Genomic DNA, 22,232 nt, shown 5'->3' with positions numbered 1-22,232 from the left:
TGGAAAAAATCGTTTGATTTACGAATAGTTCCACTGTACTCTAAGATTTGAATATACCTGACTAGTTTCCATTACATTGAATAGAGTACGAAATAAGGTAAGTAGGTATGCAAACAAAAATAAAACACTTTGTATTTGCTAATTCAAAGTACTAAACTTTTAGTATTACTTCCTTTTCTCACTTAAAATTATTAAGATTAAAAAAAAAAAAACTAAGCACATTTCACACAGTTAGTTAAATATATTAATTTCTATTGATGAAATGTTGATATATTTACGCTGAGGAAAGGTTGAGCAAGGCACAAAAAAAAATTGGCTCTAGTGTAGAATTGGGTGTCCCTTTGATTAGCAAATTTTTTTTTTTTTTTTTTTTATTTTGGCATTCAAACCTCACTTCTGTTTACCATGATAGTTTTAACTTTGGTTTAGCTTCCTGATTTTATTTAATTGAAAATAGATTGATGTGTACATGGACAAATTTAAGGCAGTGCGCAATGCCTAGTTTGTGCAATTCTAGTATTTTTTTTTAAGTGAAAACAGATCGATGTGTACATGGATGCAGAGTTTGTGCAATTCTTTGACTTCTTATTTTGGTTTTGTGTATGGGCCATCTTGATATTGTGCCTTCCAAGTGCCGATCTTGACGTCAAAAAAGAATCGAACAAGAAACAAGGGGCACCAAATTGTAAACTTTTACCAAAAAATTACAAGAACAAGAAACAAGGGGCATCAAATTGTAAACTTTTACCAAAAAATTACGGGTACAATATATTAAAGTAAAAAATAAGACAAACAAAACCGCAAAGAGAGAAAGAAAAATTTTACTTGGGCTACATTAGATCTTTAAGATGCATCATTTATGCAACATAATATTAAAATGCGCTATTTCTGAAAAATCAACTGACCTAATCTGTACTTCTGAAATATTAAATATAGAAACAAAAATATCTAGTTTTACAGTATTTCCCAACATTAAATAATTTTATTTCATACTATAAAAATGTGAGGGTGATAACGAAGATTATTTGCATATATAATACTGGTGTAAGTTTCTCGATGACAATAAAAAAACTCAGTATACTTGCCGATTATTGTAATAATACTCAAAACTGTTGAATACACAACATACTGGGTATTCGCTAAAATACTCATTTTGTATTAAAATGAAAAAACCCTATTAAAAGCGATCTCATGATATGCCTTACGGTTGTGATTAACAGCAGCCGAAAATTTATATAATGGTTCAGCAAATGAATATATTTGAGGGCAAAAGAAAGTATGCATGAGTAAGGGAAATGTTATAAATTTCTTCTGTAGTGTTATAATCTGTTAACAGTATAATATTTATTTTGTTTTTCAATTGTCGCAAGAAAAATTACAAATTTCGGGGAAAGTGCAGAATCACCCACTGCTTGACGCGTTTTTAAGAATCGCACATACTCGGTGTTCATGTACACATCGACCTATTTTCACTTAAAAAAACATCCCAGAATTGCACAAAAATGGCATTGCACACTCCCTTGACTTTATCCATGTACACATAGACCTATTTTCACTTAAAAGTCAAAGAGCTGAAAAGGGGGTAGTGTTCGGAAATACCCGGCAAGGCTCCGAACTCCGTGTTCTCCGAACAATACCCAATAATTTAATTAATGTTAAATAATTAATATATTCTAAGTCTTAAAAATTAAGACAACTAAAAACTGAATTTTCCTCTACATGTAAATGAAACCAGTTGAGAAAGTTAACATATTTTTAATACCAAATAAAATAAAATAAATTATTATTTTTCATGAAGAAACGTCGACTTCTTTCAGTTTAAAAAGCAAAAGAAGTTATTTAGAATTCATAAAATCGAGGCATTGCAATTCGGCATAAGGGGAAAAAGACGTAGGGAAAATAGGCAAAGTATGTTCACTGCTGGGGAAAATAACTGGGAAGTCGGCTTTAGCAAATGTTTCAAATATTGGCGCTTTGGATCAGTTTTGAATACCAGAATAGTGATGCTCACTAATCGTGCGTTTCAGATAGCGTTTTTATCGAGGTTTTGTGTCATATTATTTCAGGTAAATATATAACATATGCAGGAACCAGTTTCTTGCATTTAAAGTTCGAAATGAGTGTATAAAATCATGTTGAATAAAATTAGATTATTAGAAATATTTCAAGATAGAAATTTAATTGCAGTTGTATGAAAGAACGTATATTTCATAACCGAAAATTCGTATGCCGTCTCTTACAAGTTTACTTAACAGTTAGAAAGTAAAATTGGGGGAAATACTGTGCTTTATATCTATGTTTGTTTAGGAAGACTCGAAATTGTTCATCTGGAAGTTTTAATAATGTTATAGAGCTTTATCACTCATGTATTCTTTTTAAATCAATATTTTATTTTGTTTACTTTAAATGCCATATATCTTGGATATATATATATTCATATACCTATGTGTTTTACCATGCATATAAATCTTTATATGTATGGTAAAACACATAGGTATATGAATATATATATATCCAAGATTTTCATTAAAAAAAAAAGTTGTAATCTCTTCAAACTTGCCAAAAATATTTCGTGAATTACGCCTGTGTGAATATTATATAACTGTTATCATGACTTGTTCCATCATGTTTCTCATGTGAACATAAAAAGCTAAATGCTAAATAATTAATCATCGAAATAAAATAAGAAAAAACATAAGGTTAATCTTTGGATTATGGTAACTTGGCGAAAATTTGGCGACCAACCCTGCTACAGCAACCTGCTAGTTTTTGTTTGGACGCCATTTTGTTTTCACGAAGTAAAGGCATTTTTTTTTTTTCCGACATTTTTTTCCAACAATCTGCTAGCCGAATTACGCTTATGCTCAAACTTTTATGGAACAAAAGTGCTTAATCATGACGAAGATTAGGTACGAAATTGGGAGAAAGTGCAGAATCGCAAACTGCTTGCTGCGTTTTTAAGAATTGCACATACACGGTATCCATGTACACGTCGACCTATTTTCACTTAAAAAAACATCCCAGATTTGCACAAAAATGGCATTGCACACACTCTTGACTTTATCCATGTACACTGCTAATGTCCTAGCTAGTAACCTTTATCGCTTTACCAAAATGTCGCCAAACTACCTGTTACCGTATTCCAAAGATAAGCTAAACATAATAAAGGTAGCAAATTTTCTAAAGTTTTAATTACTTAACAGGTTCTCTGTTTATTTTCTGTGGAAATAATTTTTATTTAATGTTATTTGACATTGCTTATAATTAATTACATCTGTTAAATCTAAATAACGATACTTGCTTATAGAATGCATTTCTTTTGTTGGCAGTCCTTAGTTACATTTATTTTAACTGAGGCTGAAAAAAGGTATTAGTGGTCATGTACTGAGTTAACAAAAGTGATAAGCTCAGTTTCTCAGTCAGTAAATTCCAGATGTCACCAAAGGCTTTTGTGATAGCTGTTTTAACAAGAAAATACCAATTTCTATTTTTTTTTTTTTTTTTTTTTTTTCTTTATCCCACAAATTGATTCTAAAAAATATTTTATGACTAGTGATGCAAGTGGATTTAACCCTCTGAGCGGCCAGCGTTTTCTCTAAGAAAGCACAAGTTTCCCAAAACTACTATGAGAACAAATTATATTTTTGATTTTAAAGTAAAAACTCTCCTGGTATTTCATACCTGGATTTGTGTATTTTTGATATATTACCTTAATTTCTTTGACATATTTTTATATGCACGTATATATATAATTTCCTTCAGATATCACAAGAAATATTCTAGGCCGTATATATACGGCCTTGCGCTTATAGGGTTAAATTTTATATTCATCCTATATGCACGTCATGAATATTGGCAAGGGAGTACTTTATATAAAATAGTCTTGGTAGTGAAACTGTATTTTTTCATCTTTATTGAAAAATGTAACTACACAAAAAAAAAAAAAAAAAAAAAAAAAAAAAAAATTAACTACCAAAAGAACTTTAAAAATAACTTATATATTTTATTATCTGATTACTAATTAGCATAAACATGTAAATAACAGCATTAAAAAGACATTTTACTAACATGCACACACACACAAATATATATATATCTGTAAGATATAACAAAATATGATAGCTGCTTTCAAAAATAATTGGCAACCTCAAAATTAACATTCTAGATTTCATGATCTCTCCTTGAAGTCATCTGTTCTCCCAAATTTGTAATTTCGATGTTACGTAATGCTGCTTGAAAAGGATAACCAAAACTAATAACTAACCAATCATAGCTTATCTCTAAAATCGCACTTACTCTGGTATAAAATCACCTTGCAGTTAATTATGTCACCATTGCTACCTCCCACCTTGCTATTATTTCCTCGCTTTGCTTTCCCGTCTAATGTGCCAGCGTCTGAAATTTAAGAATCAATGTATGCAATTTATCATAATTCATTACATGAATCCTATAAATGTATCGGATTTCATTATATTTGCATGCAGCGGTTCTCAACCTTTTGACTAACGCGTACCATCTAAACAAAAATTTAAAACCTTTACAATGATTATTTGTCAATTTCTAAAAGAAATATTTATATATATATATGAAAGCATAATGTTTTGTGTATTCCTTTATTTATTAAATATCACATTCTTTGTACTTAAACCGTTAAATTCAATTCAACGGCAATATCACAAAGTGTTTAAAAGAGCATATCTTTAGAATTTCCGATTCACATGTCTGAGATAATTTTTTTTTTTTTTTTCCCTCGTAGAATGCTGCCATTGCTCGCTTTGAAATCGTTGATTTTGTAAATCAAAAATTCGTTAAAATATGAAATCGATAATAAAACAAATTCCAAATTAGGGTTTCCAGATGTCCATGATTACATTATTCAAAATTTGATGGCTTAAGGTACTGTTGTTTTATGACAATGCGAGAAAAATACATTAATTTGTGCAGATTCTTCACTATTTAATTTCTTTAAATATAACTCAGGGCGATAATGCTTGGCGGCAACAATTTGCAAAATGAAACGGACATTTAAGTTTTCGACGCAAAATGCAAAAACGGAGTCAATAGCCCTTCTGGTCTAACGCCCTTTGGGCTGAAAAGAAAGAAAATCTGAACGCTTTCAGACTTTATACTACACCCAAAGCAGCTTTTTTTTTTTTTTTTATATATATATATATATATATATATATATATACGTTTGGTGTGTTACCTTTATTTATTAAATATCATGTTCTTCGCACTTAAAACACATAAAATTCAATTCAACAATAAAGCACAAAATATTTAAAAGCAACAATGGTTGATCTTTAGATTATGGTAACTTGGCGATTTTTTGGCGAAAATTTGGTGACCAACTCTCCTACAGCAACCCTCTATTTTTTTTTTTCCCGCCGCAAAGACATGTTTCTTTTCTTTTTATCTACTGAACACTTCTTCCAACAATCTACTAGCCGAATTACACTTATGCTAGAAATTTTATCTAACAAAACTGCTTAATCATGACAAATATTCACTGCAAAATTGGGAAAAAGTGCACAATACCATACTCCTTACGCGTTTTTCAAAATAACACATACACATAAACCATGTACACGTCGACTTATTTTTACTTAAAAAAACATCCCAGAATTACACAAAAATGGCATTGCGCACACTCTTCACTATATCCATGTACACTGCTTTTTTCTCATAAATTAGAAAAATTTCACGAAAATACATGACAATTTTCTGAATCTTTAAACCCGGTAAAAAGAACATATATGAAATTACCTGATCGCGAAAAAGTATATACCCTTTTCAAATATGAACATTTCCACATATAAAATAAAATATCCAAAAACTTTTACCTGTAAATCATGTATTATATTATAAACGTCACCAACGAATTCATACCGCAAGCATTACAAATACTTAGTGTCAAATATTTAAATTATTTCCATGCACGTTTACTTCAACTAAAATGTATACCAAATTTTTACAAACATAAAATTCACAAAATAACTATCATTTAATTAAAATATCACTAAACCATGTACATGTCGACTTATTTTTACTTTAAAAAAAAATCCCAGAATTGCACAAAAATGACATTGCGCACACTCTTCACCATATCCATGTACACTGCTTTTTTCTCATAAATTAGAAAAATTTCACGAAAATGCATGACAATTTTCTGAATCTTTAAACCCGTTAAAAAGAACATATGTGAAATTACCTAATAACGAAAAAGTATATACCCTTTCCAAATATGAACATTTCCACGTATAAAATAAATAAAATATCCAAAAACTTTTACCTCTAAATTATCTATTATATTATAAACGTCACCAACGAATTCATACCGCAAACATTACAAATACTTAGTCTCAAATATTTAAATTATTTCCATGCACGTTTACTTCAACTAAAACGTATACCAAATTCCTACAAACATAAAATTCACAAAATAACTATCATTTAATTAAAATATAATTAAATTCAAAAACATTACTTAAAATATAAATAAGCACATACATTAAATTAATAAAAATTAGCTTACAATCCTAATTACTTTAAACTAAATCATTGCTAATAACAATTTTCCCAATAATACCAAATTACTTTACTTCCACCTTACATTTAGAACAATGCATAAAAATAATATCCTCAAATAATTAAAAATACTAACTTACCTAATCTTCTTCAGAATCTTGCTTACATGGTGGATACACTTTTATGGATTCAATAAAATTATTGAACGATTTTTTCTGCGAATTTTTCCTCTACACTTCCTCCGCTAAATAAAAAGCAAAATTCTCTTATCACAATGCCTCGGAATGGCGCTTTTTATAGCACTCCACGTGCCCTCTATTGTATTGGTATGTGCACCTGTTTCCGGATCTTTAAAATAATATTTGTGGTTCACAGCAAGATGTTTAAAACCTTCATCTTCCAAACATTCATACGATTTCCAGCAATCTGAAATAATTATAGTACCCGGTAGAATATATTCTTTTATAAAACTTAATAAACAATCTTTACTTCTGTCTCGCACAACCTTAAAAAAACATTTATTACTACCCCTTTCAATCTCACCAAACACCCATTTTCCTTCCACTCTCCTACCTCTCTGATACTTCCGCTTCCCAAACTTACTTTCATCAATTTCCACAATAACATTCATACCACCAAGCATACCCATATCATTTTTGCAAAATTCCACGCACACTTCCCTACAAAAAGATTTAAAATCAACTGCAGTCCTACTGCTAATTTCTAAATCCGAAATGCAATAGTCAACTGGCAATCTATTCACCCAATAATAAGAAATCAATAAAATCTCACCCATACTCAAACAACTTTCAGCAAACCACGTACCCTTCCTTACACTCCGTTTCACAAAATGTCCATTTTCACCAGATTTCTTGCACCGCCATTCAAACTTATCAGTAATATCATTCCTTTCACACAATCTCATTTCATTCCCACATTTTGGACATTCTTACTTATCCGCAATTAAACCTACACTCATGCACCATTCAACCAATTCTTTTGAATTATCACACAAACGCATTAAAAATCTAGAATTCACTTTAGACAGCGCCATACAATCCCAAAATTATTCAACCCTACTTCACACAACACACAATGAACCTTAATACAAAATAATATACAGCCACAGATATTTTTCTAAATTCCCCCCTTTTCCGATTAAAGAACCGTAATTCGTCCATTAATATCACATGACATATCCCATGATCTCTCATTTCCCTCACACAAAATAATGCGTAATCGGAACTGAGTACTGCTCATATTATTACCAAAGTCCCAGGTAGTAATAACCTTTATCGCCTCCAAAATGTCGCCAAACTACCAGTTACCATATTCTAAAGATCAGCCGCAACAATAAACACAAAATATTTAAAAGCATAGCTTTAGAATTTCAGATACACAGTCTCACGTACTGGTGATTATTTTTTTTTTTTTTTTCTTTCATACAGTGTTGCTTTGAAATCATTGAATTTGTCAATCAAAAATTCATTAAAGTTTTGCAGAATTTGTGTGTGTGTGATTATGGCAAAGCCTCGAGGGCTGTCTGCCTAAGGGGAGGGATGCCTTCGTGGAGGACTTTCTAAGGTAAACTGGCTCGTATACACCATTACACATGGGGAAAACCACAAAAAAGCCCATGCAGCCAAAAGCTCAAACCGAACTAACGGTGTTCAGCGACTTTACCGCTCGCCCACTGATGGGTTCTTTGCAGAATAAAAATTTGAAGAATAAAATAATAAAACAAGTTCGAAATTGAAAATTCAGACTTCAAGTGGCCACGTTTGGCTGGAAGACTACGTTATTAAAAATTAATGGGTCTAGGTACCTTTGTTTTTTCACAATGCGAGTAACATTCATGCAGATTCTTCATTACAGTCAAAAGTCGTTAATCCGGACTCGTCGCGACTTCGGCGATTCCGGATTATAGATCATCATTTTAAATCCCGTAAGATGGCATGCAGAAATTCTAAAATTAAAAATATGAAACTGTAATTTATGAAATAAAGAACAATTATGATTTAAAGGGCATCAAAATTTACACAAAAAAAAGCTTGTTTACTTTATTAAACATTTCTTTCAATGTAAATTGTTTAAGTTGCTTCGTTTTATGTGATAATACTTTCTCTTTAATTCTACAAACAGACATAATTTCTTGTTCAGTTACACAGTTCCGCTGTTCAAGTCCCGTAATTGCTGTGCCGAGAATACCGACTAACTTGTCAATCGAAATTTTTTTCGTTTTCACTAACCTCTCTGTAACCTTCTTCATGTCTTTATCCATTTTTTGCAGCAATTCCACTTTTTATTTGATGGACATCGAAACATACTTTCATTTTGTAGATCCTTTGGGAGCTCCAGCATCGGAAATTCTATTTGACATAATCGAAAGTTCAAGTTTACTTTTATAAAATTGCTCTTACAGTCTGCAAAAAATAATAAGCCGGACCCAACTCGAAGATTATGGAACAACGCAATCATCTACATTAATTGAAATAGATAATTAGATAATTTTAGCTTATACCGTCCATTATACATAAAACGCGCACGCGAAAACGTATTCTGCGCTTGCGCCCATGCATATGCGCAGTCGTAAAGGTCTTACGCGCACGCGTAAATACCTATGCGCATGTGTCAATGCATGCGCAGAAAGTTTTTAGCTTTGAGGTCCGGATTATAGATCATTACGAATTATGGGTGTCCGAATTAATGACTTTTGACTGTATTTAGTTTTTTTAAACATAAAGCATGTGATAATATTTGATGGCAACAGTTTGAAAAGTGAATCGACGCAAAATGGTGTTTTGAAATTAATAATCCTTCTGGACTAATGCCGTTTGTGCTAAAAGTTATTTTTCCATTTGCACATGTATTGGATATTTGAATAAAATATGCACACATAAAAATATTAGATTAAAAATTGGTTACCATTCTAGTTCTCAAATTTTAAGTTATAATGCTTTAATTCTAAAATTTAGTGTGAAATCTGGGTCTGTTTAAGAGAAATCAATTTATGTCTGGTCTTATTTCATTTAGTTTTAAGCATAAATTAAAATCCACATTTAATTTTGTTTTGTATTTATTTTTTAAATAAACGTGGAAGAAAATCCTTGTTCACACATATAGGTTGTGCAGAAAGTCAATAAAAATTTAATAGCTTAGTAGAGTGTCATCTGGGTGCATCTGTCACAGTTCATAGCAAGGGATCGACCAGGAGATTCAACCTGGTACCAAAAGTGTGTGGGAAGGACAAGCCAAGTCATTTTATCAGTATGTTTTCTGGTAGAATACAGCTTAAGGTAAGTCGGACAACTGGAAGTAGCCAGAGCGCCCTCGGCACCCTTTTTTGCCAGGATGTCTGCCTCTATATTTCCCCAAATTTCCACATAATTGGGAATCCACTGAATGTTTTTGCGAGTGACACCAATGAATGGGTTTGCGAGTGAATGCCAGTGACCCCCTGCAGAAGAAAGCCATCGCGGAGGAAGCAAAGACTTTGTTGGACTTTTTAGCCGAGATAAAAGCCGGATGTGCTGAGATAAAAGCCAGATATGCTGAGATAAAACCCGGATGTGCATATCACAAGAGGAAGAGACTTGTTGTAATTTAATGAGAATTAAAACAAGTCTCGTCTTCCAAGTTCCAATTTTGTCACCAACGGTATACCAGTTTGACAAATGTTTGATGACACTATGACTATCAGTCATAATCCAAATAGCTTTAGGGTCTAAAAATGACATTATATAGTCAAAAGTCTTTAATCCGGATGTGCATAATCTGGAATGATCTATAATCCAGACCTCAAAGCTACAAGCTTTGCGCATGCGCAGTTTCACAGCTAAACGCATATGCGCATGCGCAAAAATATCTTTACGCATGCGCATAATACATTTACGCATGCGGGTTTAATGTATAATGGACGGTATAAGCTAAGCTAAAATTATCTAATTATCTATTTCAGTTAATGTTGCAGATTGTGTTGTTCCTTAATCTTCAAATTTTGAGTAATTGAAGAGTTAGGTTTAGAACCAACTTTCCCTTGGTAAGATCTGTCTCCTGCCTGCTCAACAATTATTTGCTAATGCAAATAAATTTATGGCTAATCTTTGAAATATGCCAACAGATAGTTTGGCGACATTTTGGTAAGGCGATAAAGGTTACTAGCTAGGACTTTAGCAGTATGCATGGATAAAGTCAAAGGTGTGCGCAATGCCATTTTTGTGCAATTCTGGAATGTTTTTTTAAGTGAAAATAGGTCGACGTGTACATGGATAGCGTGTATGTGCAATTTTAAAAACGCGGCAAGCAGTGGGCGATTCTGCACTTTGTCCCAATTTCGCACCTAATCTTCATCATGATTAAGCACTTTTGTTCTATAAAAGTTCTAACATAAGCGTAATTTGGCTAGCAGATTGTTGGGAAAAAATGTTCAGTAAAGAAAAAAAAATGTCTTTACTTTCTGAAAACAAAATGGTGTCCAAAAAAACCGAGCAGGTTGTTGTAGCAGGGTTGGTCGCCAAAGAATCACCGAATTACCATAATCAGAAGATTAACCAAATTTAGTCTTGAAAATTTTTTTAAAAAATTTTGGGATTATTTTTTGGAATATTATATATTTATTTATGATTTTAGATACTTCCACTTAATTTACACCTGCTCTCAGAATTTAAATGATGTTATAAATTTGTTTGTAGCAATAATTAATCATTTATTTGTATGCAATTAAAATTTAAATTGACTTGAAATTTGCCTAATACGAATAGAGAATGTTTGTTAAATTTATAGTTATACGCACACACACACACACACACACAAAAAAAAAAAAAAGAGAGACAGAGAGAAAAGAACACGTAGGTGGAATGTAGGTATTGTTACGAAATGTACAGGTACGGTGACAAAGATTTTCTGCAAAGCAGGTTCAGGGTTGCCATAAAATGGCAAGTGGATGTAGGGTTGCCATAAAATGGCAAGTGGATGTAGGGTTGCCACATTTGTCAAGAAATCGCCCATTTGGCAACAAAACTGGTGATATGCCATGGACAGATGGAGAACCTTCTGGAACGAATTCATACCGGTTTAGCCCAGAATATTCTCAAACACAGACTGAAAGCTATATAAACCCTGCTAGTCCGCAGTCAGTTAGTGTGCCTCGTCAAGAGGGTGAGAGTGTGTGCCTTGCATTGAGGTAGTATCGAGCTGGTGTCTCGTCTATCGAGTCAATCCCTGTGGAGTCGATCGAGTTGACAGCCAGGCAGTGAGTGGGTCGTCGAGTGCGCCGAAAGAGTCTTGTAGTGTATCCTGGTTGGTGCATCGTCGAGAGAGCGTGTTGAGCTCCGGGAACGACTGAACCAAAAAGTCGGAGCTGTGCTCTTTGTGTCGTCGAATGCATCACGAGTTGTAGCGTGGAGAGTCTCGAGAGTACGTGGAGTTCCGAGAATGACCAAGCGGAGTCAGGGGCTGCACTCTAGTGCTTTGCGTGAAGCTGTCTCCAGCGTGATAACCTGGAGGCTGTGTGTCGCTGATCGTGTCAGCATGTTTATAGTAGTTCATCGACAACTGTAAAGACGTGTTTTGGAACTGTCCTGACAATACTAGCCAATAAAATGTGTTTCGATACTTCATCAAGTAGTATTGTCATTATTCACTCCAAATCTTCATAAACCCCGTATGAACGTGAAGGAAGAAAATAACGTAATAACTAGTGTAAGAAAAGAAAAACGTAACAATTGGTGTCAGGAGTGGGGTTTGCGAGTGAATGCCAGTGACCCCCTGCAGAAGAAAGCCATCGCGGAGGAAGCAAAGACTTTGTTGGACTTTTTAGCCGAGATAAAAGCCGGATGTGCTGAGATAAAAGCCAGATATGCTGAGATAAAACCCGGATATGATTGGATGAAAGCTGGATATGAAGAGATGAGAACTGAAAAAAAAGCCGGACTGGAAGAGAAGAAATAAATGTCGGCCAAGAAAATGTGCGAGAGCAACTCCAACAGAGGTTGAAGGAAATAGCTAATGAATTGTCTGAGAAAGATCAAGAAATTAAGGATGAAACATCTAACGAGATTAAAGAAAAAGAACAAAAACATGAAGAAATAGAAGACGTGAAAATCTTTTGGTTCACAAGTGCCTGAAGTTGAAAGTGAAAATGCAACTGTTAAGTTCGTCAAAACTGATAGTGAAGTTACGAAGTCTCAGGCAGTAAGTGTGATCGGAAAGTGCGTGTGTTGCAGAGATGGGAGATGATGAAGTGCAGCTTAAGCAGTGTGCTCCAGTGTTGAAAGAAAATTCACCCACTTCACAAACTGGATGTCTGCCTCATATTGCAGATAAGGACTTGATTCTAAACCTGGATACTTCTCTGCTTGTAAAGGATCGAATTCTATTTGCGACCTTGGTGCAAACATCTGGAAGTAACTTTCAGGAAATAGAGGTAAATAAGCATGCACCATCTGCTAAAAATACTGAGGTGAACTGTATGTATGCTGCAAATGAACTATAGAGTGGTGAACGAACTGTTTTAGATCTTCCTGTGGATGAAAAGTCTGAAAGAACTGAATCTTCAGACTGTGATATGCATCTGAGAACTGCAGTGCAAAAATATTTGACACAGGTATAAATTAATGAAAAGACTGAGACTGAAATTTTTCCGGAACTTTAATTTGTATAATTTAAAATTGTTATGTGTTTAATTTGTGTATATAACTTGTACATAGTGTAAATATTTGTTTCTTTAGTTATGTTATTTCTTTGTTTTAGTATGTTTTGTGTGTATCGAATTTGGCTTCTGACCAAGGGTTGTACAGTCAAAAGTCTTTAATCCGGATGTCCGTAATCCGGAATGATGTATAATCTGGACCTCAAAGCTACAAACTTTGCACGCATGCGTAAACGCGTAATGTTCCTTAATCTTCTAATTGGATCTGGTGTATTATTTTTTGCAGACTGTTAGAGCAATTTTATAAAAGTAAGCTTGAACTTTCAATTATGTCAAAAAGAATTTTCGATTCTGGAGCTGCCAAAGGATCTACAAAGCAAAAGCATGTTTCAATGTCCATCAAACAAAAAGTGAAATTGTTGCAAAAAATGGATAATGGCATATCATTTGTTTCTCTAACCATTCCGAAATCTGTTTATCAATTTCACGCTGCTCTGCGGGGGGGGGGGGGGGGGGGACATCGGGGCTTGCAATGGACTGGAAGTTGATCTGTCAGCACTATTCTTATCTTCAGGGCAGATGTTTTTATTTTATTCGGCTTATACTTCTTTACTAAATGTATTTCATCTTGATGTACTCCATATTTGATATGATTTAAATCAAATTCCTCGTCATTATAAATAACACGAATACACATTAAATAGTTTTCTGTTTGCAATTTTCTAATTTCGACTATGCGTAATGTATGCCTTTTACGCATGCACGCGTTGAAAGAAATGTTTAAGAAAGTAAACAAATAAATATTAAGCTTATTTTTCTAAATTTTATACCCTTTAGATCATAATTGTTCTTTATTTCATAAATTACGGTTTCATATTTTTTATTTTATAATTTCTGCATGCCATTTACCAGATTTAAAATGATGATCTATAATCCAGAAAAACCAATAATCCGGAATCTCCAAAGTCCCAATGAGTCCGGATTAAAGACTTTTGACTGTACTGCCTGGGACGTGCAGTCCTTAGGAGAGGGCAGTGTTACGAAATGTACAGGCACGGTGAGATAGCTTCTCCGCAAAGCAGGTTTAAGGTTGCCATAAAATGGCATGGGAATGCAGGGTTGACACATTTGGCAAGAAATCGCCCGCTTGGCGACAAAATTGGTGATATGCCATGGACAGATTGAGAACCTCCTGGAATGAATTCTTACCGGTTTAGCCCAGAATGTTCTCGAACACAAACCGAAAGCTATATAAACCCTGCTAGTCCGCAGTCAGTTAGTGTGCCTCATGGAGAGGGTGATAATGTGTGCTTCGCATTGAGTGTGAGTTAGTTAGTATCGATCCGGTGTCTTGTCTAGCGAGTCAATCGAGTTGACAGCGAGTGCCGAGTGGGTCGTTGAGTGCACCAAAAGAGTCTCGTAGTGCATCATCGAAAGAGCATGTTGAGCTCCTGGAACGACTGAACCGAAGATTCGGGAGCTGTGCTCTGTATGTCGTTCAATGCATCGCGAGTTGTAGCATGGAGAGTCTCGAGAGTACGTGGAGTTCCGAAAATGACCAAGCAGAGTCGGGAGCTGTACTCTAATGCTTTGTGTGAAGCTGTCTCCAGCGTGATAGCCTGATAACCTGGAGGCTGTGCCACTGATCATATCAGCATGTTTATAGTAGTTCATCGATGACTGTAAAAATGTGTTTTGGAGCTTTCCTGACAATACTGGCTAATAAAGTGTGTTTCGATACTTCATCAAGTAGTATTGTCATTTTTCACTCCAAATCATCATGAACCCCATACGAACGTGAAGGAAGAAAATAGCGTAATACCTGGTGTTAAAAAAGAAAAATGCAACAGTATAATTTTCACAGCAGTCAATGCAGAAAAAAATTACTAACATTTCAGAATATTTTTCATTACTTATCTTATTTCAGCAGGGCAGGTGGTAAACCTTTTTGAATTTTCAAAAAAGAAACAGGAGAATTTAGTAGTTGCAGGGTTTGCAGGGGAGGGAAACTAGTACTGGTCATGCAGGTCTTTGGTTCCTCCCCCCTTCTGCATTGGGCAGAAAAAAACTTAACACTAGACCAGTGCAATTCAGATATGTGTACTGTGTATGCTCTTATGATTTGTATTTCTTGCATTATGACATAATGTGGCATTAAATTTATTAAAATTAGTGTAAAAATAATATTATTTTAATCACTAGTATTTTATATTTTTCTGGTTTTAGTATCTTATGTCTGGTTTGTGTATTTTTGGAAAGACAAATGAAATGATCTTGAAATAATTTTGCGTAGGAAATTCTGTCGGTTAGAGTTGACTTTAAGGTCCCCTTGTATTATCGCAAAGTTGTTGTTTTGTTTATTGCCAAGTTTTTGTTTCATTTATGGTAACCTGAGTAGTTGAATGTTATGGAAACCCTATTATGACGTATTGTTTGCATTATTCGGGGAAATTTTGAATCATGGGGGAAAAGTGCATTAATGTACTTTTCCCCCATGATTCCCAAAAGAAAAATTCGTTCCAAAAGTTGCTGCTAGGGGAATATTTAGTGCTGTGTAATAGAAAATAGAGTGTTAACAAATGCAAATTAATACGGAATAAAATTACCTTTTATTATGCACATTTTCGGATTTAGTTCAAGTGCTTTATGGCAACACTTTTAAAAAAGAGTAAAATCTATATAAACACCAATAAAGTCTCGTGATCTGCAATATCACGTACGCTGAGCAGAAGAAGAAGTTCTTTATTCAAATTTTACGTTACATCCATTCGCACAGTGCCAGCTGCTTGGGTTTTAAAAGGCAATGTGTTACGTTTCGAATCAATCGGGTTGAAAGTTTATGTGCAATGTCTCCTTCTTTAGTCGAGCGTGCGTTAGTGGTCAAATTCTTTTACCTCAACCAGTGCAATGCGTCAGCCGCTCTTCGTGCTTTTAGAACGCACAAAAAATGCGTAAAGGTAACGGTCCTGTGTCAGTTAATGGGCTAAAAGCAGTGGTTGCAACGTTTGAGAAAACAGGTTCTCTGAAGGTTCAGTCAGGCAGAGAATGAAAACCTGTACCACAGGATACAATCGAAGCAGTTGCCACGGCGATTGTCGACAGAGGACCAGACAATATTGCTGCCACCTCTAGCGCTCGTGGAGTAGTTCGGAATATGGATATGCCTTACAGTACGGTATGGAAAATCTTACGAAAGATTATCAACTTCTATCCGTACAAGATCAGCCGTGTACAGGAGTTACTGTAACACGACCATGATAAGCGATTGACGTTTGCTCTCACCTTTCTTGCCAGAATGGAGGTGGATGATGCTTGGCCATGGAAAATCTTATGGGGAGACGAGGCCCACTTTTACCTGAATGGAACTGTGAATACCCAGAACTGCCGAATTTGGGATGACAAACCACCACATGCAGTCACAGCAATTCCCTTACATTCACCAAAGGTAACTGTTCGGTGTGGGTTCACAGCGGAATTTATCGTAGGTCCATTCTTCTATGAGAACATTACCCCGACAGAACTGGAAACCTGTTCTGTTACCAGAGAGAAATATGGCCACATGTTGACAAGCTTTGTCATTCCAGCATTTCAACAAAGACAATGCCTGGGAAAAATCATTTTCATGCAAGATGGAGCCCCTCCACACGTTGCTGTATGGGTGCAACAGATGCTATGACAGAAATTCACAACAGAAAGAGTCATTAGCCGCTACTTTCCAACTGCATGGCCACGTCGGTCGCCTGATCTTACCCCATGCGACTTCTGGCTATGGGTTTACCTTAAGTCCAAGGTCTATCAAGGAGTGGTCCAGGACCTGGCTACATTGAAGGATAACATATCACGAACTCTACGGGAGATTCCTGCAGACATGATACTTTCTGCTGTTGTGCATACTGTGCACAGAATGCAATATGTGGTCCACAACAACGGCAGCCACATTGAACCTCATTTGAATGCAAAATAAAAGGTAATTTTCATATTGATTTGCATTTGTTAACACACTATTTTCTATTACACAGCGCTAAATATTCCCCTAGCAGTGACTTTTGGAACTAATTTGTTATTTTGTGGAATCCTTCGTCCCCCGTCTTGTTTAATCTTCCTCCAAAATGTGGCATCATTCTCGCAAATAGATTGCGCTACAGAACACTGTGAGCACTGTCAGTTTAATTATGGCCACCTGGTATTTTTTGTTTGTCTCTATTGTAGAATTGGGTGCTCCTTTGATTTTTTAAGTGAAAATATATCGATGTGTACATGGACATACTTAAGGGAGTGCGCAAAGTCTAGTTTGTGCAATTCATTGAAGTTTTTTTAAATGAAAATAGGGCTAATCTTTGGAATATGGTAACAGGTAGTTTGGCGACATTTTGGTAAGGCGATAAAGGTTACTAGCTAGGACTTTAGCAGTGTACATGGATAAAGTCAAGAATGTGCGCAATGCCATTTTTGTGCAATTCTGGGATGTTTTTTTAAGTGAAAATAGGTCGACGTGTACATGGATCATACCGTGTATGTGCAATTCTTAAAAATGCGTCAAGCAGTGGGCAATTCTGCACTTTCTCCCAATTTCGCACCTAATCTTCGTCATGATTAAGCACTTTTGTTCCATAAAAGTTCTAGCATAAGCGTAATTCGGCTAGCAGATTGTTGGGAAAAAATATTGAGTAAAAATAAATAAATAAAAACCATGCCTTTACTTCGTGGAAACAAAATGGCGTCCAAACAAAAACTAGCAGGTTGCTGTAGCAGGGTTAGTCGCCAAAAAATCGCCAAGTTACCATAATCTAAAGATTGACCAATAGGTTGATGTCAATTTTTTTAGAGTAAAAATAGGTCAATGTGTACATGGATACCGAGTTTGTGCAATTCTTTGTCTTGTTATTTTGGCTTTGAGTACGGGCGATTTTAAGCAGAAAAATCACCGCTATGCAAGCCAAAATAGCAAGTAAAAGAATTGCTCAAACTGGGTATCCATGTACCGCCAAAAAGCGCCAAGTTTTGCCATGGTGTACCCTAAAGTATACTTTTACCATTCTGTCTATCAGTCTTATTAAGTAAAGGAAAAATATAGCTGTGAAGTGTCTTACATTTATTTGCTTTGCTCTTGTAATGGTAACAATAAATATACTTCTTTAAAAGTTTTATGGTATTTTCTCCCTCCTTTCCACATGCCTTTATGGTATAATTGACAGCATACTTGATGTATATTTGCGAGGTCTATGTTTTGAGTCCCAGTGAAGGGCACTGCATGTTTTTCATGTCACCCGCTTAAACCTAATGCGTGCATATGTCCTACAAAGTGCATATTGTTTTCTTTACTGTCACATTTATGATTTATGTATTTAGCTTTACCTGAATAAATCAAGAACATGTGTATATTGAAGCAGTTAGTAATCTTCAGCACTTGCAGTATGTATTGCAGTTTTATCGATAAATTTCGTTGATTTATGATGGAACCAAGAAAGATTTTGAAATTTGTTACATGAAAGTACAAATATTGACACCAACCAGGGTAAGATACAAACGTCGGATATTTTAAAGTATTTGAATATTTGAATCATTTCTGTATTATATATAACAGTTTTTGAGGATCATGTTTGTATAATCCAGACATTCTCTCATGACGATTTTGTGCTTTAGAAATGTTATAAACATGGAAAATACCCATAATGGATTTTTTTAAACCATAGAGTAAAACAAGATGTTAGTGATTAATAAACATTTTTACTCTTACTTCTTGAATAAAATTTAAACGAATAATTTTAGATGGTAAAAATATATTTACGGGTGTTCCTTGGCGAGAGTTGGTGATTTTTGGCGGTACATAGATACCAAATTTATGCAAATCTTTGACTTTTTACTTTGGCTTTGTGTAGTGGCAATTTTTGCACCAAAAATAGATGCTTCAAAAAACTTTTACTTAAAAAACACCTTTTCACTTCAAAAAACATCAGAGAATTGCAGAAATTTGGCATTGTGCTCTCCCTTGACTTTATCCATGTACACATCGACCTATTTTCACTTAAAAAAAAAATCAGAGAATTGCACAAACTTGGCATTGCGTACTCCCTTGAGTATGTCCATATACACATGGATCTGTTTTCACTTAAAAAGTCAAAGGAGCACCCAATTCTACAGTAGAGACAAACAAAAAATACATTATCTCAATAAATTACATTTTAAACCAAACAATGACATAAAAAAAGAAATTCATCTTATGCATCTAAGCACTACAAAAAGCAAATAGCCACTTACGTTATTTAGAAATTTCTACATCTTCAGTCTGTAGTGCACAAAATTCCTTAACAGCATCCAAAAACTTCCTAAAATTATCTGAACTAGAATCCGTTTATCGGCGTCGACGCATAAATTCACAGAAATAAGAATAAAAAATATCCTCTCTAGTGCCAGTATCCTTTGATGTTCAACCATACGCATTTCCTTCCTACAAATAGGACACTTATAATGGCTACTAAGTAAACCTTCAATCACACATCATTCAGTTAATGCTCTTTTCCCCTTTCATTCCAGATCGTACAGGAACTTCAAATTAATCTTACCACATTAAGCCATTCTACTGTCTAAATCACAAAATTAGCAATGTACTTCTTAACCATCACACACCCAAGCCCTTAAAATTCTTTCCCATCATTCAAAATTTACCACTACCACACAATCAATTACATCATAATAGGGTTTCCATAAAATTCATTTACTCAGGTTACCATAAATGAAACAACAACCTGGCGATAAATGAAGCAACAACTTGGAAATAAATGAAACAACAACTTTGCAATAATACAAGGGGCCTCCTACAATCTACTCTAACCTTTTAGATATGTCTGAAACAGGGTTGGTAAGTTTCTTCGACACCAGAAAAAATCCATGATATTAACTGACCAGAAGAAATAGATTTCTGTCATTAAAGAAACTCATTTTTGAACTTATTTAGATACTTTCTGACCATCTACACTTCCCTTTTGAAAAATCAGCAACCACTTACAAATAATTTTTTACTTGTCTAAGATGCAAGTGACAATAGCCATTTTCAAAAATGGGAGTGCACAAAGAATTGCATAAAACAGCAAAAAATTAACAAAATTAAAAATCTAGAAACATCCATAGTAAAATTTAGTACTCTTGTTATCAGGACCGGATTCAGAAATGAAATGTATGTATACATGTGTGTGTATGTATGTGTATATACTATACGCACATATGTATGTACACTGCACAAAAAAGGGGGAACAGTTCTATATCTCCCATTCTGCTGAAAAAATGTTGTACCACTTCAGATGTGAAAGAACATCTTGCATCCATACAATTTTCTTAAGGACATTTTGCTGCTGCAGTTCTGGAACTACATAGTTCTGCAACATTGTTGTATACTAAACTCTTGTGATGGCACATATTTTCATACCTGTGGAAATGACCTTTTCGAAGAAATACAAATTGAGAACAAATGTGCTTGTGATGCTGCATCACTTAGTCACTTTAGCTTTGTGTAAAGGTACTGGAGCCATATTGTGAGGATTTTTGTCAGCCCAGTGAATGCAGTTTGAAGTTTATGTTCCCAGTTAAAGAGAAATGCATCTAATCTGTCCATAATGTCTGCAAAGGCCACTTTCTATCCTCATTATATTTGATGGAGAAAAAATTTGCAAAGTCACTTACTGTTGCTCATCTCTGGGTTGTTACATCTGGATGCACTGGAATTGATAATGAAGTATCGTCTGAACAGAGCACAGTAGCTTGATTGTGGTTTTTAGTATATTCAAATTGTGGGTAACACTTATTGTAGTGTACAGTGGCTGCAGCAATCATATTATGCACTTCCACAAACACTTACTCAGGAACACATGGCCGTCCGGATTACGATCTATCACACTTTTTCAACTCTTTTTACTAATTCCTGTACAGTTTTTACGTAGCATGGCAGCTTATGGTTTCACCGACAAACTCGCACTTCTTTGCCAGCTTTATTAATTCACCTTGTTGTTTCCCCTCTAAGTGTCAACTTTGTAACACATTCAGACATCTGACTGAAGAAACAGTCTTCTCGCACTGCTTATTCAATGTATTCCACAAGCAAAGCTTTGCATATGGTGTTCTGTGATCAGTGTATTTACTCTCTATCCTTGTGAGTTATGCAAAGTGTGTCAATGCACCTCTCTGTGTTGTCATTGGTCCTTTATGATGCTCTTCTTTAAAAATGTTTCATGCTGTCACTTTTTGTCATATTACACATATGATGAAAATAGCATTTATGTTTTCAGTGCACTGATCTATTTACACAGGAAAAAAGTGAGTGTTACCATTTAAAAATTTCGAAGTTTTTTAACTGTAATTGTGAGAGCTCTGTTGTTTTAAATAAAAGTGGAGGAAATCAGTTTTAATCCTGCTGATGTTCATGCTCATTACATCATTCATGTAAAATTTTAGAAATGACACATTCCTTTCTACCATGCATTATTTAATACAAATGGAATGAGGCCCAAGAAAGATTTTGGAAATATTGTATTCTTGCAGAGTTGGCAAGTTTCTTCCATTGTGAAGCCAGAAGAAATTAATTTTTTACTTATTTCATATAAGAAGCAGGAAGAAATTAATGTTTTACTTATTTCATATAAGTAAAACATTAATTTCTTCCGGCTTCACAATGGAAGAAACTTGCCAACTCTGCTGAGAATACAATATTTCCAAAATCTTTCGTGGGTCTCATTCCATTTGTATCCCCCCAAGGGGTCAACATAGAGCACTCTGCGAAGCTACTGGCTATGATCTGCACCTAGGCAGTCTCGGCCACGGGGGTATAAAATTTATGAACTTAGTGGTTCTGAAGGCCCTGGGAAAGATCACTTATTGGCCGGTCTCAGGGTCTGGCATGTTCTGAGCGGTGTGGAACCGTAGCCAGAAGGCTAGATCCCCTCGGTTTGCTGGGTAACGGCCCACTGCGACTGGCAGGAGCAATTGGTGACCGGTGCTGCCTGGTGTTGTATCCAGGTGGTGCGCTGCTTCCCTGGAAGGGTAATAGTGGAGGTTGAACTTCCAT

At 34.9% G+C, this 22,232-nt stretch overlaps 2 protein-coding genes across 8 annotated transcripts in view; one reads left to right on the top strand and one right to left on the bottom strand.

The window, feature by feature from the left end:
- LOC118204009 (V-type proton ATPase 21 kDa proteolipid subunit c''-like) overlaps positions 1-1,233 on the bottom strand; it is a 78,813-nt gene extending 77,580 nt beyond the window's left edge. The window contains exon 1 of one of the 2 annotated variants that reach the window (XM_085817400.1): positions 1,086-1,233. In XM_085817400.1, coding sequence (XP_085673526.1) covers positions 1,086-1,152 — 67 coding nt within the window. In that variant the 5' untranslated portion in view covers positions 1,153-1,233. The remainder of the gene's footprint in view (positions 1-1,085) is intronic. The other variant, XM_085817399.1, reaches the window with a different exon arrangement.
- Positions 1,234-1,911: 678 nt separating this feature from the next.
- Positions 1,912-22,232, top strand: part of PIG-V (phosphatidylinositol glycan anchor biosynthesis class V) — a 72,065-nt gene continuing 51,744 nt past the window's right edge. For all 6 annotated transcript variants that reach the window (XR_015041345.1, XR_015041347.1, XR_015041346.1 and 3 more), the window contains exon 1: positions 1,912-2,066. Coding sequence is in view for 3 of the 6 variants with exons in the window: in XM_085817395.1 (XP_085673521.1) it covers positions 2,004-2,066 (63 nt within the window). In the remaining 3 variants the exon portion in view is untranslated. The remainder of the gene's footprint in view (positions 2,067-22,232) is intronic.

The sequence above is a fragment of the Stegodyphus dumicola genome, chromosome 5 (assembly GCF_044657685.1).
Source record: "Stegodyphus dumicola isolate Sdum_Otavi_A_Nest chromosome 5, ASM4465768v1".
Classification (NCBI taxonomy): Eukaryota; Metazoa; Arthropoda; class Arachnida; order Araneae; family Eresidae; genus Stegodyphus; species Stegodyphus dumicola.
The sequence above is the reverse complement of the archived record's forward strand: the minus strand, read 5'-3'. Positions and strand labels throughout refer to the sequence as shown.